This window comes from Pongo abelii, chromosome 20 (assembly GCF_028885655.2).
Source record: "Pongo abelii isolate AG06213 chromosome 20, NHGRI_mPonAbe1-v2.0_pri, whole genome shotgun sequence".
In the NCBI taxonomy this organism is placed as follows: Eukaryota; Metazoa; Chordata; class Mammalia; order Primates; family Hominidae; genus Pongo; species Pongo abelii.
In genome coordinates this window covers 7,574,722-7,598,503 of record NC_072005.2, presented here as the reverse complement: position 1 = coordinate 7,598,503, position 23,782 = coordinate 7,574,722, and the positions used below count along the sequence as shown (strand labels likewise).

The 23,782-nt window shown below is 58.4% G+C and overlaps 1 protein-coding gene across 5 annotated transcripts; it reads right to left on the bottom strand.

Moving 5' to 3' along the window:
• Nucleotides 1–201: 201 nt before the first annotated feature.
• On the bottom strand, nt 202–22,037 carry CAMSAP3 (calmodulin regulated spectrin associated protein family member 3). 5 transcript variants are annotated; one of them, XM_054539491.2, is made up of 19 exons: nt 21,750–22,037; nt 13,025–13,278; nt 12,205–12,327; nt 12,027–12,122; nt 11,791–11,823; nt 10,748–10,795; nt 10,353–10,491; nt 8,009–8,148; nt 7,831–7,924; nt 7,693–7,747; nt 7,455–7,528; nt 7,037–7,106; nt 5,463–6,936; nt 3,290–3,429; nt 2,901–3,211; nt 2,000–2,099; nt 1,222–1,334; nt 1,000–1,118; nt 202–909 (listed from the first exon to the last, which is right to left on the bottom strand). In XM_054539491.2, exons 1-19 carry the CDS (start codon nt 21,895–21,897, stop codon nt 604–606), a joined length of 3,837 nt encoding a protein of 1,278 aa, XP_054395466.1. In that variant the 5' UTR covers nt 21,898–22,037; the 3' UTR covers nt 202–603. The 5 variants fall into 5 exon arrangements, with proteins under 5 accessions (XP_054395466.1, XP_054395469.1, XP_054395468.1 ...); XM_054539494.2 differs by having other exon boundaries at nt 5,463–6,885; nt 21,750–21,922; XM_054539493.2 differs by lacking the exon at nt 10,748–10,795 and having other exon boundaries at nt 203–909; nt 21,750–21,922.
• Nucleotides 22,038–23,782: the final 1,745 nt, after the last annotated feature.

Sequence of the window (23,782 nt, the reverse complement as noted above, 5' to 3'; positions counted from 1 at the left end):
GTAGATGCCAGGCCTGGAAACACCAGGCCGGCCAGGGGAGACAAGATCAAGTTAGAAGTTGGCCCCATGCCAAACGCTGGTTAGGCCCAGTAACAACAGCCACAGACCAGGAGAATCCAGCAAGCGGGGCTGGCCAAGGCCACAGGAAGGGCCAGTCGGACACCTCGAGCCCGAGAGATCAGTTCAGAGGCAGCTTCGAAACAGCCCTGGTTGGGGGCTGGGAGTGCCCTGGCTGAAGCTGCATTAGGGGATTATGGGGGTTGAAGACAGGAGTTGGTTTGAGAAAGAACAGGAGACTAAAAACACAGCCAGGGAGTGTGGGACCCCGGCCAGCCTCGGAGGGGACAAGGTTCAACTTCTCTTTGAATTATTTTATTCAAGAAGTGGGGGAGGACAGACAAGGGGACTGAGCTGAGCCCTGAGTCCCTGAACCTCCCAGCTCAGCCCCCACAGCAGGACTGGACTCAAAGTCAGAGGGTGGAGACTCCAGCCCCACCCAGACACGGCTGGGGACAGACAGGACCCAGGAATACCGACTGACTGTCCTCCAGGGGATGGCGGCCGCAGCACACAGGGCCCGGCCCGTGGACTGCCCGGGTGGGGCTATTTGGGGGTGCCGCCGCCCTTCTTGGGAGTAGTGGGTTTCTTGCCCTGCCAGAGGTGTCCCTGGATGGTGAAGGCATCGACGCTCATGGACATGGTCTTGGCGGGGATCTGGGTGAAGCGCTTGCGGTCTGAGTTGTACTTGTAGATACCTTCCACCATGGCGGGCGTGACGGTCCGGGGCCCATACCCTGCCAGCCGCGATAGCTCCTCTGTCTCCCCCGACAGCGTGTAGAGCGCCCGGAACTGGCAGCTCGAGTCGCGAAAGAGGATCAGGAAGTGGTTGGCCTTGCTTTTCTCAATTTCCTGGGCAGGAGTGCTGGAAATGGTCAGCTGGCCAAGCCAGGCCACCCACCCACCCACCAGCCCCCAACTCCCATATGTGGGTGGGCTCACCTCCAGAATGCGATTCTTCTGCGGTTCGTTCACCTTGCCCGCCAGGCAGCAGTGTGATAGGGCGTTGTGGATGATGAACTTGTTGGACTTGGCGCTGGGCTCCTTGTACAGCCGTGGACCTAGAGGGTGAGGCAGGGGGAGGGGCGGGGGGCAGTAGGAATGAGCAGGGGCCGTGGAGGAGGGTGCCTGTTGCTCCTCACATCACCCAGAGCCCCTGCTTACCTGTGTACTCGGGCACTGACGCTGGGGAGGAGGCATTGCTGCCATTTTCCCAGTCCCGTTCGCGGCTTCCAGGCAGGCGGCTTGGGGACATGAGACCTGACGGGGAGGGAGCCCTGCAGTGGGGGAAGGATGGGATGGAGGTGGGGTCAGAGATGGGAAGCTTCCCGATGTGCAGAGGGGCCAAGGAAAAGAAGGGCCACGGCTGGGCATCGTGGCTCATGCCTGTAATCCTAGCACTTTGGGAGGCCAAAGCGGGCAGATCACTTGAGGTTGGGAGTTCGAGGCCAGCCTGGCCAACATGGTGAAACACCATCTCTACAGGCACGGGTAACCCCAGCTACTCGGGAGGCTGAGGCACGAGAATCGCTTGCACCCAGGAGGCGAAGGTTGCAGTGAGCCAAGATTGCGCCACTGCACTCCAGCCTAGGCGACACAGCGAGACTCCCTCTCAAAAAAGAAAAAAGAAAAAAGGCAGGCCACACACTGCAGAGGAGGCGGTGTACACTGCACACCCTCCCAAGTCCATGCAGTGCCCCGTGCTGTCCTCCTCCCTCAGGAACACCTGGCACTCAGGTGCACTGAGGCACACGCTTGAGTCCTGTCTGCCAGGTAGACTATCCCCCATGCACACGTGCCCACACGCGTCCCTCCATCTCTTCATGGTGTATCCGTACACTCGAGCCATACCGCCCTCTAGGTTCACCCAGATGCCCACACACCTCCCAGGCTCTGGGAGGCCACCCGGCACACGAACCCCGCCTGTGCGGGCTAAACTCACCGAGACGTGGGCCTCTTCACCCCGAGGTTATTGTGGGCCTCGTTGGCCACAGTGGACAGTGACAGGGTGGACTGGGAATAGATTTTGCTCAGCCGAGAGCCTGGGGACAGAGAGTGTAGGTCAGTGCCCACCAGAAGCCCCTGCCCTCCACAACACCCGGTCCAGCAGGCTGTGAGGGGACACAGGAGGAGTCAGCCCTGCCCAAGACCCCTCAGCCCTCTGTAGCACCCCTATGGGGGGGCCGCTCTATGAGGGAGGATGCTCTGCCCAGCAGGCAAGTGGGGAGCAGCACTGGGTCAGCCCCTACTGGCAACGCCTCACCCCAAACATACTCTCAAAGGTTCCTATCCATTAAGCCACAGAAGAAAGACCCCTCACCCCACTGCACCCCACATCCCTATGGAAGTCTTTTTTTGTTTTTTTGTCTTATTTTTGAGACGGAGTCTCGCTCTGTTGCCCAGGCTGGAGTACAGTGGTACAATCTTGGCTCACCGCAACCTCCACCTCCCAGGCTCAAGCGATTCTCCTGCCTCAGACTCCCAAGTAGCTGGGACTACAGGCGTGCCACCATGCCCGGCTAATTTTTGTATTTTTAACAGAGATGGGGTTTCACCATGTTGGCCAGGCTGGTCTCGAACTCCTGACCTCAGGTGATCCGCCCTCCTCAGCCTCCCAAAGTGCTGGGATTACAGGCGGGAGCCACTGCGCCCGGCCCCCTATGGAAGTCTTTACCCAAGAGACAGTGTCCAACCCCACCTGAGGCCCCCTGTCACCCACATACCCGCCCCCTCCCGGCACCCCTGCTTACATATCCCTCCCCCTCCCCCCTTACCCATGGGGGCCTCACCCAGTGAGCCCCGGAAAGGGCACTGGGCAGGCCCCATCCCCCAAGGGTCCTCACCCAGCAGGCCGCGGGCTGGGCTTCGTGCCAGGGCCGAGTCGTCACAGCAACCCGAGCGAGGCCGGGTGGCCCTCCGCCCGCCCCGACCTGGACCCCCGGACCCCGCAGCCCGGGGCCGCAGCACCTTATCGAGGTCGTCCATCAGCTTCAGCTGGGCCCGGCGCTCGTACTCCTGCCGCGTGAAGTCCCCCTTCCGGGGGCCCACCTCCTCCTCGGCTGGAGCCCGGGCAGCAGGGGCTGGGGTCGCCATTGGGGCTGCGGGGACTGCGGACACAGGCGGGGCTGGGCCGGGGGCCTCCTCTTGGGCCAGCCTGCAGATCACAGGGAATCGGCATCAGAACCACTCACGGGGTCCGCGGTGGCAGACAGGCCAAGGAGCCCGGCCTCACCTCGCGGCCTCCTCCCTCCGCTGTTCCTTCTCCACCTCCTGCCACTGCTTGCGCCGCCGCGCCTCCTCTGCTCGCCGCTGCTGCCGCTCCAGCAGGCTGGCCCGCTTTTGGGCCATCTCGTCCTCAGGCTTGTCTTCATCCTGGGGACAGATGCCGAGTCCAGCCAGCCACCCCCTCCCCCAACATGGCTGGAGGCCCATCTTCCATCCACCCAGCCAGCCTGCCACCCACCTGTGCTTCTGTTTTCATCATTGTTTTAAATGCACTTAGTTGGTGCCTACTGTATGCACAGCCCCACACTAAGTACTGGGACACAACAGGGATGGGATACACTGGGTGCCGCTCACAAACACAGTGCTTAACCCAACGGGGAAGACAAAGGCAGCAGACAGCAGTGAGTACCAGCAAAAGCTCGTGTTGGGCACAGACACTCAACACTGCGGGGGGACCCTGGCCTGGCCTGGAGACACCCAGGAAGGCTTCCCGGAGGAAGTACCCTGTAGAATGATCAGGATTTAACTAGGTAGGCATACAGGGGTACAGAGCAGAGCGTTCCAGGCAGAGGGGACAGCTAGTGCCGAGGCCCTGAGGCTGGAGCAAACCTATTGGGCACAGAAGTACAGGGGGGCCAGTGTGGCTGGGACACAGAGCTGAGGACAGTGGCGCAGGACTAAGTCAGAAGTGAACACAGGCCAGGCGCAGTGGCCCACACCTGTAATCCCAGCAGTTTGGGAGGCCAAGGCAGTTGGATCACTTGAGGTCAGGGGTTTGAGACCAGCCTGGCCAACATGGAGAAACCCTGTCTTTACTAAAAATGCAAAAATTAGCTGGGTGTGGTGGCATGCTCTTGTAGTCCCAGCTACTTGGGAGGCTGAGACAAGAGAATCACTTGAACCCAGGAGGTGGAGGTTGCAGTGAATCGAGATCATGCCACTGCACTCCAGCCTGGGCCACAGAGCGAGACTGTCTCAAAAAACAAAAAACAAAAAAAAAAATGAAAAGAAAGTCCTCCCCAGGGCTCTGGGCTGTGCTCACTTTTTTTTTTTTTTTTTTTGAGATGTAGTCTTGCTCTGTCGCCCAGGCTGGAGTGCAGTGGCTCAATCTCGGCTCACTGCAAGCTCCACCTCCTGGGTTCACGCCATTCTCCTGCCTCAGCCTCCTGAGTAGCTGGGACTACATGCTCCTGCCACCACGCTCGGCTAATTTTTTGTATTTTTGGTAGACGGGGTTTCACCGTGTTAGCCAGGATGGTCTCGATCTCCTGACCTCGTGATCCGCCCGCCTTGGCCTCCCAAAGTGCTGGGATTACAGGCATGAGCCAATGTGCCCAGCCACCCTGGGGAGGACTTTCATTCTAAAAGCAAGGGTAAGGGGAGCAGTCAAAATCCCCAACCGCTCAATGGAAAATGGCCCGGGATGGAGGCGGGCAGCAGAGGCCAGTCAGAAGGTGACCCTAGGTGTCCAGGTGAGACATGGTGGTGGCCCCGGCTGGGAAAGCCATGGCAATGGAGAGACAATGGACACAGGACAGGGCCAAGAATGGGGGCCGGTAGGAGCGTGCTGGGGGCGAGGGGGTGAAGGAGAGGATGAGCAAGGAGGTGCCCTGAAGATCCTGGTCCTGTCCGTCTATCTGTCCATCACCCACCCACCCATGCAACCAGCCATTCATCCATCTGTCTATCCATGACTCCTCCCTGTTTCTCCACCCCTGCCCACATCTATATCCCCCTTGTCCGGCCACCCATATCTTGTTTGGGAGGGACATGACTGGGTCAGCCGCCACTGGAAACCCCTCACCCCCAAACATACCGGAGGGCCTCACTCATTAAGCCATAGGGGGAGGACTTCTCACCCCACTGCACCCCCACAGCCCCTTGTGGAAGTCCTTATCCAACAGACAGGGTCAAATCCCATCTGAGGCTCCTGCCACCCCACATACCTGCCCCCCACAGTGCAAATGTCCCTCTCCCCCACTCCCACCCATGGAGGCCTTACCCAGCCACTCACACCTCTTCTGTCCACTCACACCTGGCTCCCCATCCATCCCCCACCCGCCCACCCACCCCTCAGTAAAGCCCTATTCATCCAACGGTGGGTTTGTCCACCTCTCCCCCGCCCCCACCCACCCCTGCCCCAGGCCCAGGACCCTCCAGCCACCTGCTCGGGGACTCACCTTGTAGAAGAACCCCAGCCCCACCCGGGGCTCCCCCTCCGAAGACGCCTCCTCCTCCAAGGAATCCTCAGCACCAGCGGGGCTCCCGTCTCCCTCGTCCTCGGCGGCGGGATCTGCCAGGCTGCCCAGCGGGATCTCGATGAGGCCCGGCCGGGCGGCTGGCTCCTCGGGGGGCGTCTCCTCCGCCAGGAGGATGGAAGAGCGCGTCTGTACGGGCACGTGGCTCGGCGAGAACTTGCGCAGGTGGGGGAGGCTGTCTACGTCGTGGGGTGGCGTGAGCACCCTGGTCAAGGGTGCCAGCCGCAGCTCCGCCGGCCGCGTGTGTTTCGGGCTGCGGGGTGACTGGCTGGGCCCGGGCCCAGGGCTGCGCCGCGTGGCCGGGACCCGCCGGGCGGGACTGGGGGATGCAGCTTTGGGCCCCGTCGTGGGGCCAGGGATGACCCACGCAGCAGGTGGTGGGGCGGATGCGGGGGCCTCGGGCGGGGCCAGGAGCCGCTGCTGCTGGTCCGTGAGCCTCTGCATGTCCCGCTGCAGCGAGCTCAAGGCGGCACTCAGCTTGCTGACCGCTCGATTGTATTCCCCCAGCCCCTCGGGGGGCACCGGGCCCAGGTCTGGCGAGAAGGTCACTGCCTTGGGCCGTGAGGTTGGCTCACCCTGGCCCTCGCCCGCGGGCCGCTCCCCACCAGGGACTGGACCTGAATCGGCCTCCGCCTCTGCTTCCGCCTCCCCGGAGGCCTCCCGCGGCTGCACCTGCAGGAAGGCGCTTTTGCCCAGCCGCTGGCGGTGCTTGGCGAATATGGCCTCAATCCGTCGCTTCTGAGCCTCGATGGCTCTGCGTTTCTCCTCCAGCCGGGCGCCGAGCTCACTCATCTCCGAGCTCAGGGCCTCCGGCGGGGCCGGAGTGGACGTGGGGGACCCCGCTCCGGCCTCAGCCTCTGCCTTCACCAGCTGTTTCTTGCGTTCCGCAAAGCTGGTCATTTTCACCTCGGAGTTGGTGGCTGCTGGGGACAAAGCCACCGCCTTCGGCGACCCCTCGGATAGGGCTGGCGGTTTCGATGCCTCCCCCACCAGACAGGGAGATGGTTTCGAGGGGGTCTCGGGGTGTGGCATGTACACCGGTGCTTTGGTGGGCCTGTCGGACAGTGGTTTGGAGGTCCCCTCGGGCAGGTAGGGGGAGGCCAGGGATGGCTTGGAGGGCCCCTCAGGGGAGTGGAGGTAGAAGCTGCCGTCGGCGGCCCCATCTGGGAGGAGCCGGGGCTCGGCACTGTGGATGATCTGCAGAGCCTCCTCGATGGTGGGCAGGTCACCAGGCTCCGGGGGTGGCTGGGTGGGGGTCCTGGCCGGCGCGGGACGCGGGGGGCCCAGGCTGTCCGAGCTCACAGAGCGGAGGAGCACAGGGTCTCCCATGACGACATCCACGTCGCTGTCCAGGCCAAAGGGGGTGCTGAATGACACAGCCTGGGAGAGGGGACGGCTGGGCGGCGGAAGGGAGGGGTCAGCCCCTGGGACCAGCCTCGGCCCCAACCCGCCCTAGCCTGCTCCACCCCCTACCCTGGCCTGTGAGGTGTACTCACCTGAGCTGCCGGTTCCAGGCCTTGCCCAGGGCCTCCATATGGGACATGGACGGGGAAGACTTCAGGGAGCCTGGGGGAGGCGATGAGTGGTCACTATGGGGACCCTGGGAACCCTGAGTGGGGTCAGCCAGCATCTGAGGACAACCTCTGCAAGGTCATTGGGTGAGTCACTGATGGCTCATTATGTGGTCTAGTGAGACCAGAGGTTTCCAGAAACAGATACCCGGGGCCATTTACTGTCACTATGGGGTACTGTGGGGCCACTGGGGAGGCCATTCTGGGGGTCACCTTAGGATGCCCAAGGGGGATCTGATGGAGAGGCTACTGGAAGGCTCACGAGGAGACAACATGAGGCCCACTGGGGCAGTCTGTGAGTGGGGGGGTCCCCCATGACAGAAGCCACCTACCCCCTCCTCACCTGTGGATCCTCGGAGTGGGGACTGGGGGCCACCAGATGACAGAAGCGGGTGGCGGAAGTTGAAGACAGGAGAACTGTACAGAGAGACGTACTTCAGCCTCAGGACCCCCACCTCCTCCTCCACCTCTCCCCAGGGGGAAGACAACAGCATCACCCAGCTGCGTCCCAGTGCTCAGCAGGGCAGACATGGAGCCCCCCACCCACAATGCCAGAGACTCGCCCAGTGTGGGGAGCGTACCTACTGCCGCTGTTGTTCTGAGGTGGGGAAGCCTCAGTGCCCCGGGGGGAGGCAGCTGCAATACAGAGAACAGGGTCAGGCGGGGGTTTGGCTCTCGTACCCGCCCCCCACCCGGCCCCCAGGCCCCCAGGGCCTCACCGTGACCATCAGGCAAGTCCTTCACTTGCACAAAGTCGGGCTTGAGCACCTCAAAACACATGAACAACTCGGCCAGCAGCACCACCAAGTTGACCTGGAGGTGGGAGGCCGGGTCAGCAGACGGGACCCCTGGCCCCAGACGCCCACCTCGGCCCAGGAGGCCCCAGGATGGCCTTACCTTGAGTGGCGGTGGGACGTACAGCAAGTCCTCAAGGGACAGGGGGCAGCCACGAGGAAGGCGAGAGGCACAGAAATCCTGCACGAGCTGGAGGTTGTACAGACTGTCCGCCACAGACATGGGGTCCTTCAAGCACACCTCTGTGGGGACAGGAGGAGTAGGTCCCCGACTCCATGAGGAGGAAGACGGGGCCCCAGGGAAGCCAGGGACCAGCAGCCCCCCACACATGGAAGACCTCCTATGAGCCCAGCTTCTGCCAGGTGCCCTTCGAGAGGTGAATTCTTTTTTTTTTTTTTTTTTTTTTGAGATGGAGTCTCGCTCTGTCACCCAGGCTGTAGTGCAGTGGCGCAATCCCGGCTCACTGCAACCTCTGCCTCCCAGGTTCAAGTGATTCTCCCGCCTCAGCCTCCCGAGTAGCTGGGAATACAGGAGTGCGCCACTCCTTTGTGGTTTTAGTAGAGATGGGGTTTCACTGTGTTAGCCAAGATGGTCTCGATCTCCTGACTTCATGATCCGCCTGCCTCGGCCACCCAAAGTACTGGGATTACAGGCGTGAGCCACTGTACCCGGCCGAGGTGAATTCTATGATAGACCATCCTTAGGCCAAGGGTCCTTAACCCCCGGGGCGTGGCCTGATAGGAACTGAACCGTACAGCAGGTGAGCTACAGTGAGTGTATTTACAGCCGCTCCCCATCACTCGCAGGACCGACTGCCTGAGCCCTGCTTCCATCAGATCAGCGGCGGCATTCGATTCTCATCGGAGCGCGAACCCTATTGTGAACCTTGCATGTGAGGGATCTAGGGTGCACCCTCCTTATGAAAATCGAATGCCTGATGATCTGTCACTGTCTCTCATTACCCCCAGCTGGGACCGTGTAGTTGCAGGAACAAGCTCAGGGCTCCCACTGATTCCCCATGATGATGAGTTGTAGAATTATTTCATTCTATATTACAACGTATTAGATATAAAGTACATAATAAAGATTAACGTGCTTGAATTATCCCAAGACCACCTCCCTGCCTCCGTCCATGGAAAAATTGTCTTCCACAAAACCGGTCCCTGGAGCCAAAAAGTTGGCGACTACTGCCTTAGGCCTTTGCATCTTTCTAGAACACTCTCCCCCAAGACCTCAGCTCAAAAAGCTTTTCCGGGCCAGGTGTGGTGGCTCACACCTCTAATCTTAGCACTTGGGGAGGCTGAGGCGGGAGGATGTTTGAGCCCAGGGGTTCAAGACCAGCCTGGGCAACATAGCAAGACCCCATCTCTATTTTATAATTTTTTTTTTTTTTTTTTTTGAGATGGAGTCTCGCTCTGTCACCCAGGCTGGAGTGCAATGGCATGGTCTTGGCTCACTGCAACCTGCACTTCCTGGATTCAAACAATTCTCCTACCGCAGCCTCCTGTGTAGCTGGGATTACAGGCGCCCGCCACCGCACCCGGCTAATTTCTGTATTTTTAGTAGAGATGGTTTCACCATCCTGGCCAGGCTGGTCTTGAACTCGTGACCTTGTGATCCACCCGCCTCGGTCTCCCAAACTGCTGGGATTACAGGCGTGAGCCACCACACCCAGCCCTATAATTTTTTTTTTTAATAAAAAAGAAAAAAAGTTTTTTTAAAAAAAGCTTTTTCTGACCACCCATTGCCTTTAGGAGTACCCAATATCCAAAAAGTACTTCTGGGCCGGGTGCAGTGGTTCACGCTTGCAATCCCAGCACTTAGGGAGGCCAAGGTAGGCAGATCACTTGAGGTCAGGAATTCGAGACCAGCCTGGCCAACACGGTGAAACCTGTCTCTACTAAAAATACAAAAATTAGCCGGGCGTGGTGGTATGTGGCTGTAGTCCCAGCTACTCAGGAGGCTGAGGCAGGAGAATGGCTTGAACCTGGGAGGTGGAGGTTGCAGTGAGCCGAGATCATGCCGTTACACTCCAGCCCGGGCAACAGAGCAAGACTCCTGTCTCAAAAAAAAAAAAAAGTACTTCTGGATAAACTTAGTATCTTTCTCCCCCAGCTAGAGCCGTCTGTGAAGTGGGGAGTGGGTCTATTCTGGCTGGATCCCCAGTGCCTAAAACAAGGTCTGGCAAACAGTCCACACTCCATACGTTTCATCTGCTGCAGGAATGAATTCCTGGAAGCACAGAGAGGTTTATACACTTGTGTGAGGTCACACAGCCAATTGGGGAAGAGAGAGACACAAACTCAGGCCTGCCAGTTCCGGAAGCTGCCCTCATGGCCACTGCATCATTGCTGGTCTCGCAGACCTGGGGATGGAGGGTCTAGGGGCTGGGACTTAGGATGCCCAGCTCCCCGGCACAAGATCTGGTCCACATCCATTTACTCACCCTCAAGTCGAAGCAGCTGGGGACAATAGCAGTGGATGGTGGCGGCCAGCGCGGCCCCACTGGCCAGGTCCTGGAGGCTGGTCACCGTCGGGAAGCAGGGGGCACGTCGCGCCACCACACGGTCCTTGCGGTATCGGATCTGCAGATGGGAGCCAGGTCAGGTGAGTGGCCAGGCTGGCCCCCAGGGTCAGCGGTCATGCAGGCTGGGCAGGGAGGCCTGGGGTTTCCGCCATGAGGGGGCGGGAAGCTGGGGTCCCAGAGACAGAGTTGGGGGGCCAGCCTGGAGCAGGGGAGGGGCAGCAGCAAGAGGCAGAGGAGATGTCTTCGAGCAGCCAGGCCAGCAGCGGGGGCTGGGGACAGGGACTCCTGGGACCCCGGGGCGGGGGATACATTACCATGGGGGGTTTGCTCCCCGACTCCTTCAAACAGAAGGCAATTGCGTGCTGGGGGGAGAGGAGCAGCCATCAGCAAGGGGGAGGGGTGCTGACCTGCTGGGCCCCCAAGCCCACCTTTGGAGGGGAGGGGGTAGCCCTGACCCTGGTCCTGAGCTCCGGCCGTCAAGCTCCCTGACTGCTCTGGCCGGCTTCACGAACCCCAGCTCCTCCCAGCTCCAAGGGACCCCACAGAGTAGGAACCCCCTCTTATGCGGGGAATCCTCCTCCCACAAAAGACCCAGGCCCCCAGCTTGGGGAGAGGATGCAGAGGAAGCGGGTAGGCAGGAAGGAAACCTCCCAACCCAGGCCCCGGGGTGGGGGAAGGAGTGAGCAAAGGTGGGGACGCCAGCCAGCCCAAAACCTCCCCCACTTCCTCCTTGTTTATCTACTATGGGAGTAATTTATATGAAGCACAGAGAGGTTTAGATACTTCTGCAAGGTCACACAGCTCATTCAGGGAAGAGAGAAATTTCAACTTCCAGCTTCAGGGATGGGCCTCCTCCTCCTTTTCAAAGCTGGGATTTTTCTCTAGGGAAGCTGGGGGTCTCAGTTAGGAAGGTTAGTCTATCGTCTTCTGCATCGGAGGGTCTTCCCCTTGGCTAGAGGGTGCCCTGCCTGCTAGGGTCAGGATCCACGTTTGCGATGGGCTGCAGGTCCCCCCTTCAGAAATTTATGTGGTCTCCCCACCTCGGCTAAGGCGGACAGGTTCAGGGGGTCCCACCCTCTTCATTAATGGGAACAGGGAGTGTTTGCCCTTCTGAATAACGGGAGGGGAAGTTCGTCCCCACCCATCAGTTCGCTGGGGGAGGAGTCCGCCCTCTCAGTTCTACCTTTTGGTTCACAGAGGGGTTCTCCCTGTCTCCCAGGACTGGGGTCCAACCTCCTTTGCTCACAGCTTGGGGAGGTATGAGAGGGCGCGCAGACAGGCAGGCAGAAACAGACATACAGACAGACAGAGCTACAAGCAGGGCAGGCAGACGGGGCGGACAGACAGCCCCACTTACAGGAACCAGCTTCCAGTACCAGCGCGTAGGGCACTGAGGCCAGAGAGGCAGAGAGGAGGGTAGCGGGTACCGGCACAGGGGACGGGCGGGGCACAGAGAGATTGAGGGGGGGGGAGAAAGAGAGAGTGTGTCACCTCTAGCCCCCTCCCCACTTCAGGAGTGGCCGGGAAGCACAGCCCTGCCCTCCCAGATCTCCGGTTCCCCATCCTTCTGACGGTTCTATGCCCTGGCCTCACCGAGGGCTGCGCCGGGGCCGCCCCGTCTGCAGGGGCTGCTGGAGAGGCTCGCTGGGCCGCTTCCTGCTCTGTCTTCTCCTGCAGCCGCCGGACGGTCTGGAGGGCAGGGAGGGGGTCAGTGGTCTGGCCACTGGACGATGCTGGTCCCCGAACCCACCCCGGGCCCAACCCCACCTACCGTGTCCACCCAGAAAAGCAGCTTGTGCTCCAAGCTGGTCAGGGCCAAGGGACCTGGCAGGGTCTTTGTCCACTCGAAAGCAAAGGCAGCCATGAGAGCATCAATGACAGCTAGGTGGGCTCCCTGTGGGGGCAAGCGCTAGAGGGTGAGACCTGAGAGCTGCAGGAGGCGCACCTCGGCCCCCAAGGGCCTGGGAAAACGAAGAACCTGGAGATGGGAGGGATTTGACGGGGGGGGGGGGGGGGGGGGCTTCAGGGGGCGGGGCCAGTGGTTCACGGGTGGGGCTTAAGGGAAGGAACCAGAAATGGGGTCCCGGAAGAGCCACGCACGATGGGCGGGACTTTGAGGTCAGATGCTAGGCCTTAGGATAGGGTGGGCTGTGTACGCAAATCCTCAAGGGCCAGAGTAGTGCCTTTTTGGGGAGCTGGGTTTGATGGGAGGGGCCAGGCTTGATGGGAAGAGCTTGAGGGGAGGAGCCAGGGCTGGGGGGAAGAGCTAGGCTTAATGGACAGAGCTTGAGGGGAGGAGCCTAGACTGGTGGGCGGAGCCAGGTTTGATGGACAGAGCTTAAGGGAAGGAGCCAAGACTGATAGGAGCTAGACTTAATGGATAGCGCTTGAGGGGAGGAGCCAGACCTCGTGGGAGGAACCTGAGGGAGGAGCCAAGCCTGATGGGAGGAGCTAGGCTTAATCGACAAAGCTTGAAAGGAGGAGCCAGGACTGATAGAGGGAACTTGGGAGGAGCCAGGACTGGTGGGAGGAGCTTGAGGGGAAGAGATGCGCATGGTAGGCGTGGTCTAACAGGCAGTGGCGGGGCCTACCATGAGAATGGGCTGGTGCCTCAGGTCGGCCTCGCGCACCGGGCGCTCGGGCAAAGCAGGCACTGTGCCCCTCCGCGCCAGCAGGGCCAGCAGTGCAGAGGGGTTGGGGGGTGTTTCAAGCTGTGGCAGTGCCTGGCGCCAGGCTCTGCAGTAGAGCTCGGCTGAGAGCAGCAGCCGTGTCACCGGGGGCTTCACATGCTCCTGCGCGTACTGGTCGGTATAGAAGGGCTCCCACAGCTCCGGGGGCACGTGCTCTGTGGGGGCATAGAGGGGAAACCCGGGGGTCAGGGTCACCAGGTACAACACACACACACACACACACACCCCATGGCCCGGATTAAGAGTGGGTCTGGACCAGGGAGGATGGCACTAGGAAGGGAGAGAGGGGATCTGGACTGACAGTGCAGATATGCAGGAGTTTGCTGGAGGAAGGGGTGATGGCGTGGTACGCAGAGAGTCCTGCAGATGCAAAGCCCAGGAGGTGGGAGAGAACACGGTGCCTCAGGGAGCTGATGGGCACTTACAGTGGAAAGGAGGGGAGGCTACCCCCAATCCCAGGCCAGCTGGACTGGCTCTTGTAGGTCCCAGGAAAGACAATAACATCGGCAATCCTAAGAGCCTTCCTGCTCTTGCCAGTGTAGACTCACTGAGCCTTACGTCAACGCTAGGAGGCAGCCAGGTCCCAACTGGCAACCCCCATGTTCCAGAGGAGGAAACCGAGGCACAGAGAAGGAAAGTCCCTTGCCCCAGGCCAAATAGCTCTTCAACGCCAGGACTGGGGTTACACCCAGCAAGCTGGACGCCCTCTCTTAGCTTGCAGGCAGTGGGGCATGAGTAGGGGACACACAGGCGAGCAGGGGAGGTGGGCACGCCACAGGCACATCAAGGGAGTTGAGTGATGTAAACTTGGTGATTGAAGGGAGGAGGCAAGGGACAGGGAGGGAGGTAGCCAGGACCTTGCTGAGTCTGAGGGGGAAGATGGAACAGAGGGGTAATGACTGAGCTGGGGTGCAGGAGGAATGGGAGGTGAAGGGGTGAAATTGAATGTGAGGGGCTTTGAGGACATCCTTGAGGCAGATTATATGAAAGGCTGGGGCTTAGGGAGATGGTGAGGTCACATCATAGAGGCAGCCTGAAGTCCCTAAATAGGACAGTGGGAAGAGGCATGAGGAAGCCCCAGGTGGACAGTGGGCTGGGGGCAGAAATCCACGTAGGACCAAGAGTGGAGAGGAGAAGGCCAGGAAGGCCTGGCAGGGGTCGGGGAAGAGGTGACTGAAATCAACAGCAGGGAATCTGTCTAGCTCTTGTTCTAATCTGCACAGCTTTTGTGGTTTTTTGGAGATAAGAGTCTCTGTCGCCCAGGCTGGAGGGCAGTGGTGCAATCTTGGCTCACTGCAACCTCTGCCTCCCGGGCTCGAATGATTCTCCTGCCTCAGCCTCCCGAGTATCTGGGATTACAGGCGTGATGCTGCCATACCCGGCTAATTTTTGTATGTTGTAGAGACAGGGTTTCACCATTTTGGCCAGGCTGGTCTTGAACTCCTGACCTCAAGCGATCTGCTCACCTCGGCCTCCCAAAGTGCTGGGATTACAGGCATGAGCCACCACGCCCAGCCTGCACAGCTTTCTCTGTTTGTTTGAGTTTTTGCTGGAGTGCAGTGGCACGATCATGGCTCACTGCAACCTGAACTCCAGGCTCAAGGGATCCTCCCTGCCTCAGCCTCCTGAGTAGCTGGGACCGCAGGCACGTGCCACCACACCCAGCCAATTTTTAAATTTTTTTGTAAAGACGGAAGTCTCACGATGTTGCTCAGGCTGGTTTCGAATTTCCTGGCCTCAAGTGATCCACCTGCCTCGGCTTCCCAAAGTGCTGGGATTATAGGGATAAGCCACTGTGCCCAGACTTGTTTTGTATATTGGGGTTCTGTGCGTGTGTTTGAAAGAACGGGGTGGGGGCTGGGTGCTGTGACTCATGCCTGTAATCCCAGCACTTTGGGAAAACAAGGTGGGCAGATCTTTTAAGGTCAGGAGTTCAAGACCAGCTTTGTCAACATGGTGAAACCCCATCTCTACTAAAAATACAAAAATGAGCTGGGCATGGTGGCACACGCCTATAATCCCAGCTACCCGGGAAGCCGAGGCAGGAGAATCGCTTAAATCTGGGAGGCAGAGGTTGCAGCCAGCCGAGATCGTGCCACTGCACTCCAGCCTGGGTGATAGAGCAAGGCTCTGTCTCAAAAAAAAAAAAGAAAGAACAGGGTAAGGGGTTCTAGTGCTTCAGAACATGTTTGAATGTGAGTTCTCCACCTGTGAGGACCCAGGCACTCTTGGCTGCCCTCTGTCCCTCCCTGTCCTGGCTCCTTTCCCACCTTCTAAAGCCACACTGGACCGTCCCACTTAACGCGCCACCCGCATGTAGACTTGGGCCTTCTTTTTGTCCCTCTCATCTTGGCTCCTTGAAAGAAGAGGTATTTCAGGCTCACTTCCTCCCTGCCCTCCCAGCCCCCCTCCACCTCTCCCTCAATCTCCCTGAGCTTGGTGCTGCCCTCATGGTTTCCGGTCTCCCCAAGGCCAGCAGGGACCTCCAAAGCATATCTGTGGGCCCGTATCTCGCCTGGGCTCTGTGCCCAGTGCCTCCTTCTTCCAGAAATCTTCCTCCCACAGGCGTCTCCTTGTAAATGGACATGCCCCACCCCCACCCCAGGCCACCCTACCCCGTGACGGCTTCCAGGGCCACCTGAAGACCGCAACAGCTGCTGCCATGGGCCCCACTGCGCCCTGGGCATCTCCCACAACTCTCAACATCTCACCCACACCTCCCCTCCTCCCTGCCCCCAAGGCGGTGAGAAATCACCCTCCCTCCCTTTCTTCACGCCCTCACCCCACATTTAATGCGTCCTTGGCTTTCAACTTCCTGATATCTCCCAAATCCAAACCCTCCTCTCTACCTCCCCAGCCCCGGCCTTGGGCACGTCTTGCTCCCACCAGCAAAATCACACGTGTTTCTTTCCTACAGGACTTTTCAGGGCCTTTAAGATGAAAAACAAGAAACAAAAAACACCAAAACCTTGAGCTAGGGCTACACTGACATTTATCAGGCACTTATTATAGACCGATGTTCTTCCACCTTGGTTCATTGGTACTTGGGGCTGGAAAATTCTCTGTATTCAGGGGATGCTGTCCTGTCCCGTACACTGTAAGATGTTGAGCAAAATCTCTGGTCTGTACTTACTAGACGTCAGTAGTACATTCCTCCCAAGTAATGACAACCACAAATGTCCCCAGACACTGCCAAATGTCAATTAAGTGTCAAAATCATCACCAGTTGAGAGCCACTGCCTTATACTATAAACTTATTTTATTTTTCTTTCCTTTTTTTTGAGACAATCTTGCTCTGTCACCCAGGCTGGAGTGCAGTGGTGCCATCTCAGCTCACTGCGACCTCTGCTTCCCAAGTTCAAGGGATTCTCCTGCTTCAGCCTCCCAAGTAGCTGGGACTACAGGCGTGCACCACCATGCCTGGCTAATTTTTGTATTTTTAGTAGAGATAGTGTTTCACCACGTTGACCAGGCTGGTCTCAAATCCTGACCTCAAGCGACCCACCCACCTTAGCCTCCCAAAGTGCTGGGATTACAGGCATGAGCCACCACACCTGGCCCCACTTTGTTTTTATTTTATTTATTCATTTATTTTATTTTATTTTATTTTATTTTATTTTAGAGATAGGGTCTCACTATGTTGCTCAGGCTGGTCTTGAACTCCTGAGTTCAAGGGACCCTCCCACCTAAGCCTCCTGAGTAGCTGGGACTACAGGCATGTGCTACCACACCTGGCTAAAATGTTCACTGAACATTATTTACAGCAGAACACTGCTGTCTGATAGAAATACAATGTGCCCAGACTGGCCAACATGGTGAAACCCCATCTATACTAAAAATACAAAAATTAGCTGGGTGTGGTGGCGCATGTCTGTAATCCCAGCTACTCAGGAGGCTGAAGCATGAGAATCACTTGAACCCAGGAGGTGGAGGCTGTGGTGAGCCAAGATCGTGCCACTGCACTCCAGCCTGGGCCACAGAGCAGGATGCTGTCTCAAAAAGAAAAAAAAGAAATATAATGCATATAATGTGAGCCCACATTAGCCGTCAAGTTTTCTAGAAGCCACATTACATATGTAGAAACAATAAGAATTTAGTAATATATTTTATTGACCCAAGACATATCCAACTCTTATTTTAACATGTAATCAACATAAAAATATTATTAACAAGATATTTTACACTGGTTTTTGTTGTTTGTTTTTGTACCAAGTCTTTGGAACCCTGAGTATATTTTACATTTACAGCGCATCTTGGTTCAGATCAACCACATTTCAAGTGACTCAGTAGCCACATCTGGCTGGTGGCCACCATATTGAATAGCACTGGTCTACAACATAGCTAGGATGGATGGATGGATGGATGAATGGGTGGGTGGATGGATGGATGGATGGATGAATGGGTAGGTGGATGGATGGATAGATGGATGGGTAGATGGGTGGGAGGGTGGATGGGTGGATAAGTGGGTGGGTGGGTGGAAGGGTGGGAGGATGGGTGGGTGGGTGGATGGATGGGTGGATGGAAGGGTGGGTGGGTGGATGAGTGGATGAGTGGGTGGGTAGGTGGATGGATGAGTGAGTGGGTAGGTGGATGGATGAGTGGGTGGGTGGGTGGGTGGATGGATGAGTGGGTGGGTGGGTGGATGGATGAGTGGGTGAGTGGGTGGGTGGATGGATGAGTGGGTGAGTGGGTGGGTGGGTGGATGGATGAGTGGGTGGGTGGATGGATGAGTGGGTGGGTGGGTGGATGGATGAGTGGGTGGGTGGATGGATGAGTGGGTGGGTGGGTGGATGGATGAGTGGGTGGGTGGATGGATGAGTGGGTGGGTGGGTGGGTGGATGGATGAGTGGGTGGGTGGGTGGATGGATGGATGGGTAGATGAGTGGGTGGGTGGATGGATGGATGGATGGGTAGATGGGTGGATGGGTGGGAGGGTGGATGGGTGGGAGGGTGTGAGGGTGGGTGGGTGGATGAAGGGGTAGGAGGGTGGATGGATGGATGGATGGGTGGATGGATGGGTGGGTGGGTGGATGGATGAGTGGGCGGGTGGATGGATGAGTGGGCGGGTGGATGGATGGGTGGATAGGTGGATGGGTGGGTGGGTAGGTGGGTGGGTGGGTGGATGGATGGATAAGTGGGTGGGTGGGTGGATGGATGAGTGGGGTGGGTGGGTGGGTGGATGGATGAGTGGGGTGGGTGGGTGGGTGGATGGATGAGTGGGGTGGGTGGGTGGGTGGATGGATGAGTGGGGTGGGTGGGTGGGTGGATGGATGAGTGGGGTGGGTGGGTGGGTGGATGGATGGATGGATGGATGAATGAATGGGTGGGTGGATGGATGGATGGATGGATGGATGGATGGATGAGTGAGTGGGTGGATGGGTGGATGGATGAGTGGGGTGGGTGGATGGATGAGTGAGGTGGGTGGGTGGGTGGATGGATGAGTGCAGTGGGTAGGCAGGTGGGTGGATGGATGGATGGATGGATGAATGGGTGGGTGGATGGATGGGTGGATGGATGGATGAGTGGGTGGATGGGTGGATGGATGGATGAATGGATGGATGGATGGGTGGATGGATGGATGGAAGACTGATTGAGACAGGGTCTCACTCTGTTGCCCAGGCTGGAGTGCAGTGGCATGATCATAGCTGACTGTACCCTGGAACTCCTGGGCTCAGGCGATCCTCCTGCCTCAGCCTCCTGAGTAGCTGGGACTACAAGCGCATGCCACCACACCCAACCATTTATTTATACCATGACCTTCCCTGCATCCAGTCATTTAATCCTTACAACACTTATTATTATACCCCTTGTACAGGTGAGAAAACCAAGGCCTGGAGAGCTAAGATAACTTGTCCAGGATAAAAATGTCCAACATGAACTCGAGTTTCCCTCACACATCACACAGCTGTTCTGAAGGCATAAAGAACTGCATGGGGTGTTTTCCAAATCTGTTTAACATGGAACCCTTTTTTTTTGAGACAGAGTCTCGCTCTTTCATCCAGGCTGGAGTGCAGTGGTGCGATCTCGGCTCACTGCAACCTCTGCCTCACAGGTTCAACGATTCTCCTGCCTCAGCCTCCCAAGTAGCTGGGACTACAGGCGTGCGCCATCATGCCCGGCTAATTTTTGGATTTTTAGTAGAGACGGGGTTTCACTGTGTTGGCCAGGCTTGGAACCCTTTCTTATCTAATCTCCGAGCTTGTGTTCTGCTTTTATTTCTGCACAGCCTTCTCACACCTGTGCCTTGGAGCTGCCAGAACTATCCCTTCCTCTGAGCCATCACTGCTCCCACGGGGCCACTGCATAGCTGATCTTGTCAGTTCCCAACACCGTCCGTGGCTCCCCAGTACCCTTGGATCCACAACCAGGGGCCTGAAGGGCCTTCCTCAGTCTGACCAGCCTCCCTCATCTCCCACCACCACCCCCAGGACCTGCATCTTCTTCTCTGAGAATTCCCTGCTGGTCCACACTCCGAGCCTCTGCCCACTGCCCACACATCTCTTCTCCGTGTCAAACATCTATGCATCCCTCCAGACTCAAATCTTTCCACCTGTGGGATCTCTTCCCTCCCTGGAAGATTTCAAGAATTTCCTTCCCCAGGCCCCGCTGGCCAGCTTCCCTATGATCTGGTTTCCTGCCCATCCCCCTCTGCTCCATATCTATCCCCTGCCATCTCTTCTACACCCCGAGCGCCCAGCCCGACACCTGATAGGTATCATACCGTCAAGAGTCCCCAGAGCTCATGAATCTTGTAGAACTCTGCTCCCATTTCCTTCAGCCCTTCTCCTCTTTTTAGGGGAGTGGAACAGGGAACAGATTGAACTTGACCCTCACGGTAGAGGCAGCCACTGCCGTGTGTCACACAGCAGAGGGAGCTGGGTCAACAAGAACAGAACTGGGTGAGTCAGGGCACTGGGAGCTCACCAACACCCCTCATCAGAAGTTTGCTTTGCTTTCTTCAAAATGGGATAATTTCTACTCTGATTCCTGGCCAGGGGATAATGGATAACGTTAATATTATTCATAAAAATATACCACCGCCAATCACACCAGCAGCGAGCATCTGTTTCGCATGTATCGCGCACCCTGTGCCACGTGAAGGATTCCGCGGTCACTACGGCTTTTACACCTCCCAGCAACCTTGCAAAGAGGTAACTGGGGTCTCCATCACTGGAGCAGTGCCCTACACATAGTAAGTGCCCCTGCCCCACAAACATCTGCAAAACAGATACATCTGTGAACGAACCCGTTCTTTTATAGAAGGGGAAACGGAAGCTCAGATAATTGGGATAATTCGCATTCTGGTGCAGCTGCACTTCACATTCAATTCTGCCTCTCCACGTTGAGTTCTCTACAGCCTGGTAACCTTGGAAGTGACGAGCTGGGGCTGTCCTGGCTGTCCAATCCCCAATATCTTTCTTCCTCAAGCAAATATCTGCAGGCAGGTAGACCCCAGAGTGGGAAATGCGTGCATGGAAAGGCACAGACAGAGAGAGTGTCTGGGAGAAAGAGGGACAGGCTGGGGCGGAACCAGGAGACGGACAGCTGTCACCGAGACCCACACCCAGAACAGGTTGATCTGGGAAGGCCAGGGAGAGGGGGGATGGGCTGTGCCAACACCAGTGGGCAGAACCAGTGGGAGAAAAGGGTGTACCCCCCACGGTTCCCCGCTGGAAGGCCCAGACCTTAATTAACCCCTGTCTTCTCTGGGCAGGCCCTGACTCCTAGCTCTGGCCTGGGGTTGTGAAGCTGCCCAAAGCCAAGACTGAGTGTGTCCAGGGCCTCTAATCCAGGGGACCCGGGATTACAGCATCCTCCCCATTAGGGTGGCTCGGGCTCTCAGGCAAGCCGGCCTGGGGGAGGGAGTGAAGGATCTGCTCTAATGGGAGAAGGCCCCGCAGCCGGGAGCGGGGGGGGGGGGGGGGGGGGCCCACGCCAGGCGATCTTGTACTAGCCGTTTCCCTTCGGCTGGGCTCGCCAACCTCCCCAGTAAAATGGGGCCATAAGTCACAGCTGCCAGGCGCTGGAGGGGGCTATGGAGGCGAAAGAGGGGGTTCCCAGAGCTCCCCGGTCGCCGTCTGCAGCGCGGCCAGGGCCGACGCGGGGTGTGTGTCGGGGCCTGGGGGTCGTGCGGTGGTGGAGACCGGAGCGCTTGAGACCCCCCAGCGAGGCTGGGGTCTGGGTCTCCAGGGTGTGTGGCGGGGGAAGAGACCGAGAGGAGATCCTCGCAGGGGCGTGATGTGTGTAAAAGAGAAAAAGGCGTGCAAGGGAAGGCCTTGGGGGTGCGGGAGGCGGGAACGAGAGGTCCGCACCGGGAGACCCCACCCGGCCCGCAGACCCCGCCCGGCTCACCTGGAGGCTTGGATGTCGGGGACCCCCGCGCGGAGCTGGGCCGCGGGCCCCACCCCCACCGCGTTCCCGCAGCCGGCGGGGCAAAGTCCACCGCCCGGGCCGAGCAGGAAGCTCGGAGGCCCCGGCCCGGCAGGGGCCCGAGCCCGGGGACCCCCGGCGGCCGGCGCTATTGTTCCCACGGCCCCCGGCCTTCCCGGCCCGGCGCCCCGCCTCCCCCCCGCACCTGCCGCGCCCGGCCCGCCGCCCTCCACCCCGGTCCCCCGAGCCCCGGTACCTGCGCCCCCGAACGCGGCCCGCAGCACCCACGCCAGGCTGGCCGCCGCCTTGGCCCGCGAGAAATCGTACTGGTCCAGCGACTTGATCTCGGGCACTAGAAAGGTCCTCCGCAGCGGCCCGGGCCCGGGGGGCGCCGCCTCCACCATGGCGGCGCCGGGGCTGCGGGCGCCGGGTCCGCGCTCGGACTGGGCTGGGCTGGGCTGCGCCGCGCTCGCGCCCCAGCCGGGCCCGCTGCTGCTACCGCCGCTGCCGCCGCCGCCGCCGCCGCCGCCGCTGAGCCAGGTGCGGCCGCTTGCGCTGGCGACGCTGCGTCGGGCCCGCCCCGGGGAGGAGCCCAGGTGCGCCCCGCCCCCGAACCCGGACCCGGACCCTGGCGCGCCCCTGCGCCCCGCCCAGGCCCCTCACTGCAGGGTGCACGGAGCAGCAGGGGCGCGGCGGAGGGGGGCGGCCTGGACTGCGGCGGTGGTGGAGGGAGCTTGCGGAGGACTGAGTGTGTATGTGTGCGCGCGCGTGTGTGTGTGTGTGTGTGTGCGCGCGCGCCTGGCGTACTGGAAAGGATTAGGGACCCTCTGTGTGTGCCAGCCCCAGTGTCTACCCTTAGGCGTAGGAGCTCCTGCAAGTGCTTGCAATAAATGCCGGCCCGCAGGCAGCGAGTAGTTGGGTGCACCTGTTTCTGATTATGTTGGTGAAGGCGCAAGAATATGTGTGTCTTCCTATCTGTGTATCTCTGAATGCATTTGGGTGGTGACCAAGTGTATTGGGGGGTGTCTAGGGGTATGTGTGTCTGGGGTATGTATCTGGGCACGTGTAAGTGTGTGTTTAATTTGTTGTGTGTACAAGGATCTCTATTATATAGATGTCTGTATCCTGAGGATGGATGGAAGTGATGAGTGTGTGTCTGTTTTTTGTTTTTGTTTTTGAGACAGGGTCTCACTCACTCTGTCGCCCAGGCTGGAGTGCAGTGGTGCGATCTCGGCTCACTGCAACCTCCGCCTCCCGGGCTCAAGCGATTCTCCCGCCTCAGCCTCCCGAGTAGCTGGGATTACAGGGGTGCGCCACCACTCCCGGCTAATTTTTGTACTTTTACTAGAGATGGGGTTTCACCATGTTAGCCAGGCTGGTCTCAAACTCCTGACCTCAGGTGATCCACCTGCCTCAGCCTCCCAAAGTGCTAGGATTACAGGCGTGAGCCACCGCGCCCGGCTGTGTGTCTGTTTTTGGAGTGCTGCGAGTATGTCTTGTCTCTGTGCATCTAAACGTACTGGTGTGTTGTTTGAAAGTGTTATTGATGCCTCTGTCAATGCAGGAGTATGGAGAGACATTAAGAGTGTGTGTATTTCAGGCCGAGAGCGGTGGCCACACCTGTAAGGCGGGCAGATCACTTCAGGCCAGGAGTTCAAGAGTAGCCTGGCCAACATAGCAAAACCCCGTCTCTACTAAAAATAAATTTTTAAAAAATTAGCCGGGCATAGTGGTGCATGCCTGTAAACCCAAGCACTCAGGAGGCTGAGGCGGGAGAATCGCTTCAACCAGGGAGGCAGAAGCTGAGATAGTGCCACGGCACTCCAGCTTGGGCAACAGAGTGAGACTCTGTCTCAAAAAAAAAAGTGTGTATATTTCTGCAGGAGTGTGACTATTTGTGTCTATGAGTGTCCTTGCATAGCTGTACTGGGTGTATTTGCAAGTGTCTTCGTGTATTATTCTGGTATCTGCAGTGTGTGCTGGGAGAAGGCTGTGTGTGGAGGTGAGGATGTTTGTCTAAGTGGGTTTGTATTTGAGTATGTGAATCTGGCTATATGCACATGGATGTGTGATTCATTGATTGATTGATTGATTGATTTTTTGAGACGGAGTCTCGCTCTATCGCTCAGGCTGGAGTGCAGTGGCGCGATCTTGGCTCACTGCAAGCTCTGCCTCCCGGGTTCACGCCATTCTCCTGCCTCAGCCTCCCGAGTAGCTGGGACTACAGGCACCCGCCACCACGCCTGGCTAATTTTTTATATATTTTTTTAAGTAGAGACCAGTTTCACC